The sequence below is a fragment of the Sander vitreus genome, chromosome 21 (assembly GCF_031162955.1).
Source record: "Sander vitreus isolate 19-12246 chromosome 21, sanVit1, whole genome shotgun sequence".
NCBI lineage: Eukaryota > Metazoa > Chordata > Actinopteri > Perciformes > Percidae > Sander > Sander vitreus.
In genome coordinates this window covers 15,644,833-15,658,821 of record NC_135875.1, presented here as the reverse complement: position 1 = coordinate 15,658,821, position 13,989 = coordinate 15,644,833, and the positions used below count along the sequence as shown (strand labels likewise).

The window sequence follows — 13,989 nt, the reverse complement described above, 5'->3', positions numbered from 1 at the left end:
TCCCAGACGCTTCAATATGGAACAATGATCACTTGATAACGACAGCCTGGAAATGTCATAGCGTGTGAGAATTTAATTTAGGGTGTCAAACACCCTATTCATATTTACAGTACAGTATTTCATGCTTTAACATACTCGAGACCAACCAGCTTTAGGTTGTCTGCAATAAAGTATATATCAAAGTAATTTTCACGACACAAAATCACTGATAATGGGCCGGTCCTTTATTTACATGCTGCAAAATGCGAGATGCCATTGCCACTGAATGCTGCTACCTCCACTGTCATGACTGTGGTCGTTAACAGAAGACAGGACACATGGCTTTATTTGTATGCCTAAATCCCTACATGCTTTAATTACTGGACTACCAAGCATTAAGTGGAAAATTCATCATTCAACATCTACTGACCTAGCGCACAAATAATCAGAGAGAGAATGAACAGATTCATTAAATTATCAGAATATGATTAAATCACTGAGCAAATAGAAAATGTATGATATAGTAAGAAAAAAGCTGTAAAATATTATAGTTTACAATAATTATTCACATTCAAAGGCTTTACATCTCAATACATACACAACATGGCCCCTGAACATGACTTCAATCCAAATATGATTCATATATTAGAATTTAAATAACACAGAATGAACTAGAGGCTAAACAACAGCCATCAAATAACCTTATACAAGAATAAAAATACAAAAACTGTATTCTAATATCATTGCATTACTTGCTTCAGATTTTAATAATACATCATCTGTACATCACAGTTCTAGTCAGTTACAAGCCAGGTAGAGTATTCCATACACAATGTAACCGACTGCCATCGACTTGATTCAAACAATTTTCCTCACTAGAGGAAAACACTTCTCTAGTGCTTCCTCAACTTTATAGACAGATACAGCAATTTCATCGGTTATTTGGATCAGATAGATATCTTTTAACTGACATCCAACCACATCGAGCCCCGGGCCCCAGGGCCAGAGGGTCCTATTCACCTATACTCCAGTCACACACTGCACACACAGACTCAGCTGAAGGAAGAGGACCTTTGGAAAGGACCTTAAGGTAATATGTCAAAAATTAAAAGCATTATGATAATACATATTGCTAAAACAAGAGCACAAGTTAAATCAATCGCTTTAATTTCTATTGGGCCAAATGTCAGAATGGAGAAAAAAAAAAAAAAAAAAAGACGGGCCAATGAACCCGATGAGGCAGTTCTGCCATCTTGTCCAGGGACAACAGCTTTACTGTGATTGCTTCAGAGAATGATAGTATGTGTATGTATCACTGTTGAAGGTTTTCTGTTCAGCATAGGGTGGTCAGCACATAAGATTTAGTTTTCAATAGGACGTACTGAAGATGAGCCGACTATCCTACCGAAAAAGAAATTGAAGAATTCACACCACAAAGAAATAGCCAGTGAATGGTACAGAACAGCCAAATCATCCAATAATATTTGCTATGGTTGCCAATGCAGTCAAAAATACCCACCTTTAAACTTGATAAAACTATATCTCCAGTGCCCTGGGAGAGAGAAGCGGACAAGGCTGAGCTACAAACCTGGCCATGCAGGAAAGATAAGCAAGTTATGATTAGGAAGTTCAAGCTAGTGGCATGTTTACCCGCCCCGTTAGCAATACATCCTCAGTAATACCTATGGAAGGCTCACACTTATACAGAGACTGATTCAGACCCATGTCTCACTGCAGACTGGCACTCTGCTTTGTTACATTGAGACCTTAATTGAACTTCAATAAACAAGTACCAAGAGACTAAAAAAACTCAAATACCGTGGGAACATTTGGGCGTAGACAAAAATATATATAGGATTTGAGTTTGATAAACGTGTGAGACTGAATCAGCTTACAGTATCGGTTACAACTATGGAGTATATGCTCTAGAGGTGGGGCCTGACAACAGCTTGCATGTACGATGTAAGATTAGGATATGGTTTAATTAAAATATCAGGACAGGCTCTGGTTCACAAAAGCTAGATTTTGTGTTATGGTATCATTGAAGCAGGAAACCAGTCCTTGCATTTGAGATAGTCCTAGCGGTACCCAAGCTTGCATCACTCTACAGGACAAGCTTGCCCTTTTCTTCCCCGTTGCAGAATGTACAAAAAGCAGATGTGCATGGTGGCAGTCTTATCATCCATACATGGAAAAATGCAATAGAAGCCTCACAGAGAGCACAAAGAACAAGCAAAGCAACCCTGAATCCAAAGTTGTATTTCTCCCATGGTTCTACTCAGGAAAACAAACAAGGTCTAGATGCCAGCGTCTCTAAGAGTTTGTTTACATTGCGGTGATGAAGGGCACTAAAGAGGGTGTTACTCTGCTCAGTGATTGGCCTCAGAGCTAAAGAGGAGTGGCCACATGAGGAACTGTGCTCCTATAGGCCAGGGTTTTGGTGCTTTTGATAGATCTTTCTCCACACTTCCTGGATCTTCTTGCACCATCTGTCAGCATTTCCGCTGGGGTCCATCAAATAGTAAGTTCGGTTAGGCTGCAAACATCACAGAAAATAAAAATTTAAAAAAACAATTTAAAAAGTAAACCACATTTGAGGACAAACCGTAATCAGTGGGCAAGTATCAACATGCTGCTGGAGGAAAATGTTGGACAGACAGAGATAAATAGTCATGTACCGTATGAACAAAGAAGGTTTTGAAGTTCTTGGCCTCAGGGCGTAGCTCTAGGGACCAAGGAATCTCCCCTTTCAGGACCTTGTTTACAGGATCCACGTAGTACAGGTGTGGTCCTTCAGTAAGAAGCAGCTGTCTCCGTCTAGCAAACAGACCCTGCAATGGAATGCCACACGTCTCGAGACATTAGTTCACCAACAGAGGGGGCTATGAGGCCAATGAGACCTTCCTCAGCACAGCAGGGAATTCCCCTTTACATCCTATGCTAACAGTCAGAGCAATACTATGGGAGGTGACTTCATTAGGTGCTTTCCAACTGGATAGTACTTGTACTTTTTAGAGGAAAAGTACACTTTTAAGCAGTTCTAAGAACTACTCTCCCCCAAAATCTTTTTTTCCATTTGTATTCCCACTGGCCAAGTGGCCATAGGGACTGGTAGGAGGGGTAAGAGTGACGCAAGCACGGCAACGGTCTTTATAGCATCGTCACTAGACCTTAGCGCCACATACAACAACAAAGCAGCATTCCGTCCATTCTCGTAGTAATTCACGTAATGTTTTGCTCAACACAGACGGGGCTTTATTATACTCTGAACAGACCCCGCCTCTGCCTGCTGCGCTGTGGACGTGTGTGTGTGTGTGACTGCGTGTGTGTGATGGCCGGCGAGCCGCAGGACACGCTTGTGGAGTTTAACTCAGAAAAGACAGTTAACCACAGGTTCCCGTTAATCTTATGATGGACATGTGTTGTGATATTTAAACAAACAAACTGTCAACGGCGAAATAAAACCCTCTTATTTACGAGAGCGGTCTGAGAGACCTCCAGCTCACAGCGAGGTGTCTGAGCATGACTGGCCAAGCGATGAGCTAGAGGCCGAGGCAGGCGCTTGCTGGCTGTCGCCTCACTTCATGGAGCTTCTCAACTCCGAAAACTTTGAAGCAAATTGTCAATTCGGCATCAATTTTCGCAAGACTGCCTATATTCGAAATCTAAACAGTTAATTTCTCGCCTAAAACGTTGTCAGAAGTGAATTTAATGATGAATATGATGATGGTGAAAAATGTTAAAAATGTCCCATTGTTGGTTGTTGCTCTGTCTGCAAGTTCCGAGTTGGCAGTGGGCGTGACTTATAAGTTCAACCAATCAAGTACACCTAGGAAAAAGGAAAAGACCCTGCTCTGAAGTAGGAGCTAAAAAAGTACGCTACTGCGGCCCGAGGAATTTAAAAATCCCAAAAATGTTCCTGTCGGAACACGATGAAAAAAGTGTTCTAGGAACGTTTAGTTCTAAGAACTGCAAAAATCCCTCCGGTCGGAAAGCCCCTATTTATGCTGAGCCATAAAGAAAAGAAGAAAGAAAGAAAACCTGTTCACATTTTACTACAAAACACAGCTACTGTATAGTCTAGATGGCAGAAAAATCTTCATCTATATAAAGATTTAACTTAAAAAAAAGGTTTAAAATACCAATATAATTTTTAAATATATAATAGGGCTGCTATCTGAATATTCGTTCGACGGGTAGGTATTCAAATGTTTTTTTTAGAATGACCGTTCATAACGCTAATGCTCTAGTGAGGCATTGGGTGGCTAGGCATTCATTCACAAACACTGCGTCAGACCAGCAAAACCGCAGGGCTTTCCATTTATTTTGAATGCCTGCAGCAGAAAGTTAAGACCGATTCAACTTTTGGAGAAAAGCAAACCGACGTCACCCTGCGGTGGACAATCATGTAACCGGAGATCAGACTCATCAGTCCATATCGTGGCGTGAGAGTCCCATTAACGTTACTGTAAACAGGAAACATCACTGCCTCTATCGCTGCAACAAAAAAGTTTTAAACACTATGAAGGTCAAAAACACAAGCACTGAACTGCAGAGGGGTTTGTGTAACAATAGGTGACTGTGTCCTGCAACAACAAAGCAAAGTCGCGTCAACTCTTGCTTCATCTCTTTTCTTTTTCTCCGCTGCCTTCACGTGCTGCCAACCCCGTCCCCGCTGCTGCCGAAGCTTTGAATATTCGCTGGACGCTCAAAAAACGGTATTCTGTACAGCCCTAATATATAATAACTATACAACACCACAATACATATAGATATTATAAAAACCTCAAGTATATGGCCTGTAATTCACACACCTTTCGTTTATCCACTGGGCCCATCTTCAGGATCAGGTTATTCTCCACAAACTGGTGCCTGTGTAAATAAGCAACAGCAGATTACTGGCACCCACTCCCTTTCACTCATTTTTCCTCAATAAATTAACATTATAATCTAATTTTGTTCAGCATTTCTAAGATATGAGCAAGACTTTAATACAAGCATGATTCAGATTTAAATAAAACAATGAACAGCACTTTAATACACAAAGATTAACAGGTTGAAACATTGGAGGGGGTTTACCATGGGTTTCCAATGGTCTGTTTGTCCAGCAATAGCTGCTTCTCTTCTTCAGTGAACTGCAGGTCCAGCTCAAAAGAGTTATTGTCCAGGTCGTGGATGTACTGCTCAATGTTGCTGCTGGACCTCTGCGGGGGTGTGGATTCATGTGGTGACAGGGAGTGTGATGAGCTGGACTGGGCCACCTGCATGTTGCTGAACTGGCTCAGGAGGTCATCGTACTGAGATTGGAAATAAGACACCATCAGATACCGCCTACCCAGAGCCTGGGTCTGTCCGAGGTTTCTCCCTAAAAAGGAGGTTTTCCTCACCACTCGAGGTTTCTTCCTAAAACGGAGTTTTTCCTCGCCACTGTCGCACTAAATGCTTGCTCTTGGGGGAATTAATGGAATGGTTGGGTCTTTGTAAATCATAGAGTGTGGTCTAGACCTACTCTATCTGTAAAGTGTCTTGAGATAACTCTTGTTATGATTTTATACTATAAATACAATTGAATTGATAAGCTGGACTAGGCCACCTGCATGTTGCTGAACTGGCTCAGGAGGTCATCGTACTGAGATTGGAAATGAGACAATAAGAGAAAAAGTATAGTGATGTTTGGCTGTAGATTTGTGGTTTGTTCAAGGTTTGGGGGGAAATTGATTTCTCAACAAGGCAAAAAGTTAGGTGTGACCTAAGTCTTTCCATGAACAAGCAAACAACCGTAATAAAATATCTTACGTTTCCATAGCAGTCCTCGTCATCCTCAGACATGGCTGGCAGGTAGGGGGTGAGCTTGGGGGGTGTCTGTAGGTGTAGGTCACTCCAGGAGATAATGTCGAAGAAGGGGTGCCGCCTCAAAGGGTCGTACCCTCCCATCTCTTCACACCCAATCCGCTTCGAAGGGTCCAGTGACTAAGGGGAAAAACAGAAACAGATGAAAAATGTGTTTCCATTCACTAGAAAAGCACTGCCCTGTAAATAACAAACACCAGCTGACCACCAAATATACAGTACATTAATTAATTAATTAATTCATTCATTCATTCATTCATTCATGTCCCCAAAGATATAAGAAGCATTTAATTGTATCTTATATACATGAATCATGGTTCCTGATCACCTACCAAAAGCTGTTTGACAAGATCCTTGGCTTTGGGAAAGAATTTCTCTGGGAATTCATACTCCAGCTTTATTATCTTCTGGAATATTAGGTACTCATTTCTACAATGAATGAAACAAGAGAAAAAAAACTGTTAGGGATAGTCTGCTAGACGAATATTGCTGGGGCAAGGTTGTTTATTACGCCTAGCATTTTTTGCACTTATAACTTTTAACTTCAATGGTAAAATAGAACTACTACATGATCAGCCATTATTGAAGCATGAAATAATGACAATTACCGGGGTGTGACAACAACATCCCCTTGGTGCTTACCCAGCTCTGAACGGTGGTAAACCAGCCACCAGCTGATAGATAATACATCCCAAGGCCCAGAGGTCAGAGCTATAAAAACAGATAGACGAATAAAGTTACAAATGTGATGCCACCCTTATCTGACAAACACAAAAACAGACCAATGATTAGCATGTGTATCAGTTGCATGATGTCCAAACCTCATACCTCTTGCAGGCTGATTTCTCCGTTAGCAGCTCTGGAGACACATACTGTGCTGTTCCGACAAAGGAGTTTGCTCTCGCTGCCAAACGATGCAAACAAATGGTAAAAAGACTTGAATAACTTCATACTGCTTACAGAAAGTAAAATGCTACATGTGTGTCACTAATACAGTTGTTATACTTTATGCTGAGAAGTACAAGTAAAATCAGGATTTTGGTTGTACCTTGTTTACTGTCTGATGATAACTGTTTTGCCGTCCCAAAATCTGTTATCTGGATGTGCATCTCTTCACTCAGAAGAATATTCTCTGGTTTCAGATCTCTGAAATGAGATGAACCACTTGTAATTTATGGGGATAATAAACATTTGACAAAGTTTGAAAATTATATAATGAAAAAAAGCAAAAAGGATAAAACAAACAGAAAGTCTTACCTGTGTATTATCCCCTTATTGTGTAAGTATTCTAGAGCGCTAACTATTTCAGCTGAGTAGAATCTAGTACAGGTCTCATCAAAAGAACCAATTTTGCGAATGTATTTCAGGAGCTCTCCATTCTTAGCATAGCTGAGACCAAAATCTAAGAAAGCTAGTTAAGGAATAATATGACTACTAGAAATCAATTGTTAAAAAATACCATCTAAAAAAATTTTTTTGACACAAAACAACTATTAAGTGGTCAATATACCACATGCCTTGACAAACCCGTTAAAGGATACACAATTTCTCATCATCTTGAAATGTGAAGTACAGCTTGACGAAGAATGGGTGATCTAGATTTGACATCAAATCCCTTTCTCTTTTCACGTACTGGGCTTTGTTCTCCTTCATAATATGGCGCTTCTCTAAAATCTTAACTGGAGGAGAGAAAAGAAAATGTCAGGATATAATAGTATAAATACACCCAGCAACCTTTCCATCTTGATAATAAAGTATCATTCACCAAGCTGGTGCATTATTACTTACTTGCATATTCTTTTGCTGTTACCTGCTCTCTTGCCAGGACAACCTTCGGATAAAAGAACAGAAAAAAACGTAACATGGCATGTTAGTTTCTTGACAGACTTTGGGAGAAAATCTTGTAACTCTTAGGACCCGTTCTGTCAATTCCCCTCAAATGAACTGAGGATGACTCATCAAAGTGCATTAATCAAAAGATTGCTAGCATGTAGCAACATCTACCCAGGTATGATTCAAAAGCTAAGTGGAATCAAGTTACATACCGTGGAGAAGGAGCCTTCTCCCAGTATCTTGCCAAATCTGAAGTCCTCTGGCTTCTTCTTACGCGGCTGAGGGGCCTGGACAGCCGGCTGTGTGCGGAGGTCTGAGCCCTGGCTGCCGGCAGACGCTCCTACAACACGGGCCTCTGAGGCTGAGCCCTCCATACTGGGACAGAGGCTACTGCTTGCGCCTGGGATAGCAAGTGGCGAGCAGGAGTCAGGGTGGTTTCTTACCATTGATGGATGCGAACAGGAACAGATGACAACACTGGGCTGAATGGGCACAACATCATACTGCAACAGGAGAGGTAATATTGAGAATATATCAGTCAGCAGGGTAATGCTGTTGTAGTTCTTGTTTTAAAAAAGAAAAGAGAAGCAATGTCCACATGTGGTTTAAATAGTGTATCTTCTCTTGAGAAATATGGGAGAACTAGTCTAAAGTGGTCAAAATACACCAAAAAACTACTACTGAATCATCCATCCATTGTGACTAACAATCAATATGCTGACAAGTTTAGGCCAACCATATCAGGCAACCATATGAATGCTGGTAATACAATATAATAATAACAACAACAACAAGAGCCTCCAATATTAATTTGCATTTGATCATCATTTGAACTGGTATTTTTAAGTATTTTCCCATCATTCTGTAAGCAAACAGAATTAGTAATTTCTTTTTTACAGTGTGCATCATAAATAATTTCCTGAAACATCCCTTAAATGGGATGACACAAACAGCAAAAACATATATTGCCTAGCCCAAATTAATATATACAATTTGTTGCATTTTCTGGTCCTGCAGACTGTATAATGAAGGCAATATAATGTCATACAAAACGAGCAATTACCCAACCTATTCCAGCAGATGTGTATATAACACTAGAAGAGATGGGGCTTAGAAGATCTGGATCATATAGAGTAGATGCACCTTTCAAGGGTGTCAACTTAAATATACTGCACCTAATACTCCTGGTAGTACATTAACTTAAAAAAAAATATATACAATTTCAAGTGAGACCACTTGAGGAGCAAAGTCTAGAATTGATAAGGACATGCAACGAATATTGGCCGATTCTGAGCCTGGTGGTCGCCCCCTCAATTGTTAAAGTTGTGAAAACTGTCAAAGTTACTGCTTTCATGTGACAGCTGTAACGTTTCTTAGTACCACAGCTGAAATGAACACATCTAATTTGTATGCACATGATCAAACTGACATGGCAGCTAACGCGAACAAACACTGACGAGAAACCCACCAAATGATTGTTGAAGGTTCAAAGACTAGCTACATACAGCGACAAGTTGTGCTTTCCAACAAACTGTTTGGTGCTTGTACCAATGAAAGTTATTTTTACTGAACTACTGTAACACTCAGTGCTGATGTTGTTCAGTTTACAGTTCAGTTAACGTTAGTTAGTTCAGTTGGCCTAGCTTCTTCTCATTCAAAACCAAGGTGTGGCCATTTAGCTGGCTTATCCGGACTTGACTGTATGGTTGCCAACTAGTCGTATAACTATCTACTGATCTGTTACTGTTGGTCAACCATGTAATGGTTGATAGAAACGTCAGCTAACGTTAACCTAACCCTGTGTACTTGGGTAACAACAGGCCTGTGCGAACTTTCTTTGCTAACTAGCACCTGCTAGCAAGCTAACGTTAGCTCCTGCTGCCTTGTCAAATGATGCCGGCCATCACTGACAGCGAGTTATAAACTTAACGCTAACAGCCAGTCAATTAGCTAGCTAGCTAACGTTAGCAAGCCAGGTAACATAAGCAACTTCAAAGCCGTATGCCTTTTTTACATAACTTTAATTAGTAATGTTCAAAGTTAGTGCGCCGACATTGATATATAAATTTGAAAGTTAATGGGTTGACAATCGAACAACAAAACGTTAACCTTAAAAAGCTATCTTATATCCAATAAAGCTAATGTTAAATCGTTAGCAAGCAGGAGCAGCGTCCGAAAGCGCGAACATGTTTAGCTAGCTAGCTAACGTCAGCCAACAAATAACGTTAACGATACTGCCCATTCATCCTGTAAAACTAAGAACAAGCACTAGTAAATGCTAAAACAACACCACATAATTCAAAGAACCCTTTATAATGATTGGTCAACTCCGATTAAGGTAGCAAACATTAGGTGTTGTGTTAGCCAACTTAGCGAGCTAACGTTGCTAGTGAGTCGTAACGTTAAACAATCTCTTGCGGCTAGCACCGCTCTTTAGATGAAGGCCCGACGTAACTATTTGTTGTCAAACAGCCGCCACACTGTACATTTTGAGCACCGGCTTCGAACTGTTATTCGTGTTAAAGTTGCAACACTTACCAGCTGACTTGTAGCTCTTGCCATGGGAGTTTTCCACCAGTATTTATTTGGAATAAAATAATTAGAGAAGCTCCAGTAATGGCTGCCTCTGCGCCTTCATTTTCGAGTTGTGACGTCGTTCCACAACAATGTTACCGCAGGACAGCAGAGGAGAGTCCCGCTGTGTCCGCCCCCTCGCCACATTTACAACCTACTGAACTTCATCTTACTGATAGGGATTGACGGCAGCAGTTGTGGATATTCAAATACCGCAGTTAATGTGGCCTACAAACTATCTTTGCGCCAGTCTGTTTCAGATTCACTAATGATGCTGGGTAGAGATATTTATCTACAGGTCTTTTATACAATTTTAACTTCTAAGACTGCTTCAACTTATGTGTATAAGCCCACAAGTCTGCGTTTATCCATCAAACCATGTGTAGCCCAACATATACCTTAAACTGAATGAAGATTGCAAATATTCATTTATTTAGTCTGTTTACATAAAACAAACACACAACAAACATTTTAAAACATTTTTGATACTAGTACAAAACTAAGTCCCAAATAGCCTTCAAGTTATCTGTGAGTCATGAGTGTTGAAAAAGTTTTGCCAGTCCTTGTAGTAAAAAACGAAAATCCATAGTTAAGATATGCTTTATTGTGATGACTTTGATAAAGTTTGTTCCTCTTCTTCTTCATCATCATCATGATGATGTGGGACTGTTCTTGACTCATTGTTGCATTCTGTTTTTTCATCCTCTTCTTCATCTTCGTTATCCTCTGAGGTGTCCGTATCCTCACTAGAATCATCATCTTCAGGTGCGCTTAATACAGAAATGAGAGTTTGAAGAACTTAGTAACCATACCCATGGAAAACTAACTGGGAATGTACAGATTTGTTTTAGGAATAATTGGTATAGCCAAGCAATAGGACCTACTGGCTTTAAGTTTTTATTTTTGTTATTTTAGCTGACGGTTTTCTTTCTGTTACAAATTTAAATCTTTATAAAGTGACATATAGGAGGGGGAAAAAATGCTGATTCAATAAATTGACCACCTGTCCACAGTAAAATGACTGGATCAGTACTAATAATTTATTAATCATATGTATCACTACAAGGTTTGAAAACAAACAGTGCGTCTAAGGGGGGTAATTACCTCACTCTGATTATAAATGTAATGCCCTCATGAGCAATATTAATTGCTTACCACAGACGTCTGTTGAGATTCCTACATTCTACTCCTGAGTTAACATCAAATGGATCTGTGAACAATATAGATGATTAGCTTTCGTTAAAAAGAAAATTGCTTCAACAATAGATCTTAACACTGCAACAAAATACATCCTTGTCACACGTAGGGAAAACACTAAATGGGAGCCCATGTTTATTTCTTTCTCCCCCATTTTACCAAACTCCTCCTCCTCTGGTTTAGACGTGAGATACTCCTTTTCTACACAGAGCAGCTCTTCCTCTGACAGGCATGCAGCATAGCGGTCCAGCAGAACTTTATTGAGATCCAGGAACACTCTCCCCCACTTGAATTTATTCAACAAGAGCATTGCGAGTTCTTCAAAACCTGCAAAATCAGATACAGCGTGTTACGCGTTACAATGAAGTAACTTGTAACAGGATACAAAAAAGCAATCAGGAAGACAATACAGTACATAATTCCTGAATAGCTAAAGCTAAGGCCTTACCAACAATGCAGAAGGTGGCAGCAAAAGCCTCAACACAGGATAACTTGCAAGGCTTGCCGTAGTTGACGGGGTTTGCAGCTACGAGGTATGGCAGTAACCTGGGGTGAGTTCCGACCATCTTATTGAAGGGAGTCTCCTCCAGTTTAGCCCAGGAACAATCGATCACTGCTAACCCATTTTGGGCCACAATCTCTCTGTGCATAAAAGTCCATACAAAAACTTATTTTATTCACATTTTACATTATCATTTGATCACAATAAGAGGACTTATTAAAGACAATTCAAATAAAACATTTGTTATGGTATTATGGTAATATAATTTTGCTATAAAATAAAAAATAAACAATTAACATTTACAAGTTGGGCCTATATATACAGTATACATTTTTTTAAATTGTAAAATAAGGTTTGTATCTTTGTTTCATTTCATTATGAAATATGCTTTTTTGGCTGTTAATCAGACATAAAACATCTTAAGATCAAACTTTACAGATTAAATTATTAACTGATTAACCTAAAAAAAAAAAAAAAAGATGACTTGATTAACTGTTATATGTGGCAGTTTATGGTTTATCTTATGAATCTTCATGATGTATTATAATGAAAAACAAAAAATGCACACCTGTCTGCTGGGGTCACATACTTTGTGCCCATCGGACTCAGTATGAGTCCATTAAATCTCTGATTGAGGCGCAGGTTGCGTACAAAGCCCTTGCGTACCAACTTTCTGCCAGTACAACGTTTGGGATCACAGTGACCCAACTCCCACATGGCAAGTGGACAAGGCAGTTTCACCTGAGAGGCCTCTGCTCCCTCCTCTGGGTGGAAACTGGCTGAAAAACACAGTGACAGAGGACAAAGTGTACATTATGATGAAAGTGTACATTATGATGCGAGTGTGAGCACTCTTACTCAACTAACTTACAAGTACTCTTTCAGGGTTGTTTTTTTTGCACCTTTTCCTCAATGACATAGATGTACAACCAATTCATTGCTATTTACTTACTATATATTACTGCAGCATAATTTAACAGAGGTAGTGTGCTTTCATATGTTACATCAGCACATTTGCAAATAACATGAACAAGCCAACATTGTTTCAATCATTAAATCATAACCTTAAGAAGTTAATGCTGCAACATCTTATGGCCCAATACTAGAATACAGGAATGTCATGTAAACCCTGTAATTCTCTTTAGATTCTTGGGTACATCTGTCCTTCCTATTAATATTTAATTATGTATTTATTTATATATTTATTTATTTATTTAGAAAGATAGACAGATGGATAAGCAAAAGAGACAAAAGAGAAACAATTGCAAAAAAAAATATACAATACTTACAATACTACAAACTTAGCAATACTTTTCGACAATAGCTTAGAAAAATGATTGTAAAAATTTTTTTTTACTGTACATGCAGGTGTAATGATGTGAGGTGGACGTAGTGCAATTATGTAAAATTAAATTAGTCCAGTTATGGTTCAGCTAATTTTAAAGGGGATGAAAGGTGTATAGACAGGATAACTATTGTTCTTTGTTAAGTCTCGGTCTTGTAGCCCAGAAGTAAAATATGAGGCAAGCACAAAACAGTTGAAACATAATTTTGGATTGTAACTAGTCAATTCATTATTACCTTGAAAAGCAGTGTGCATTTCTTCTGTAAAGGCCTCTACGGATTTCCCCTTCATTTTATGCCTTTTTTCTTTGCCCTTGTTGTCAGGGCGCACAAACTTGTCCTGTTTCTTACGTCCCATGTTGCAACCAGTGGACAGCTAGTTAGCTACTGTCAGATTACAGCCTGCATTAAAACTAACCAGCATCTGTTTACGGGATTTATCTACTCTACCATTAGCTAGCTAGCTAACGTTAGATAGACAGCATACTGGTCAGTATGTCTAGCTAAAGTATTTAAACTACGCGTACACCATTCACAACGTCAAAGAGGTTGTCACAATACAATTGGTATTCGCCTGCGTTTATCCTGCGCTGCTTTTTACACCATTTAAAATAAAGAATAGTTAACTTTTGCTACTTTTACTGTATCGCGGAAAGCGCGTCGTCGTCCAAGACGTAAACTGCGCATGCTCTAGTCTTATTTTGATCACG

The 13,989-nt window shown here is 39.5% G+C and overlaps 2 protein-coding genes across 2 annotated transcripts; both read right to left on the bottom strand.

The window, feature by feature from the left end:
• Positions 1-202: 202 nt before the first annotated feature.
• On the bottom strand, positions 203-10,335 carry pdpk1b (3-phosphoinositide dependent protein kinase 1b). Its single transcript, XM_078279644.1, has 14 exons — positions 10,201-10,335; positions 7,875-8,165; positions 7,618-7,660; positions 7,371-7,508; positions 7,087-7,231; positions 6,878-6,975; positions 6,658-6,733; positions 6,472-6,540; positions 6,162-6,258; positions 5,776-5,949; positions 5,059-5,276; positions 4,794-4,851; positions 2,658-2,810; positions 203-2,515 (listed from the first exon to the last, which is right to left on the bottom strand). The coding sequence occupies exons 1-14, from the start codon at positions 10,222-10,224 to the stop codon at positions 2,402-2,404; spliced, it is 1,698 nt and encodes a 565-aa protein (XP_078135770.1). The 5' UTR covers positions 10,225-10,335; the 3' UTR covers positions 203-2,401.
• A 310-nt stretch (positions 10,336-10,645) lies between these two features.
• On the bottom strand, positions 10,646-13,980 carry tsr3 (TSR3 ribosome maturation factor). The gene is made up of 6 exons (XM_078279454.1): positions 13,517-13,980; positions 12,504-12,714; positions 11,882-12,075; positions 11,593-11,760; positions 11,392-11,446; positions 10,646-11,006 (listed from the first exon to the last, which is right to left on the bottom strand). The coding sequence occupies exons 1-6, from the start codon at positions 13,635-13,637 to the stop codon at positions 10,838-10,840; spliced, it is 918 nt and encodes a 305-aa protein (XP_078135580.1). The 5' UTR covers positions 13,638-13,980; the 3' UTR covers positions 10,646-10,837.
• Positions 13,981-13,989: the final 9 nt, after the last annotated feature.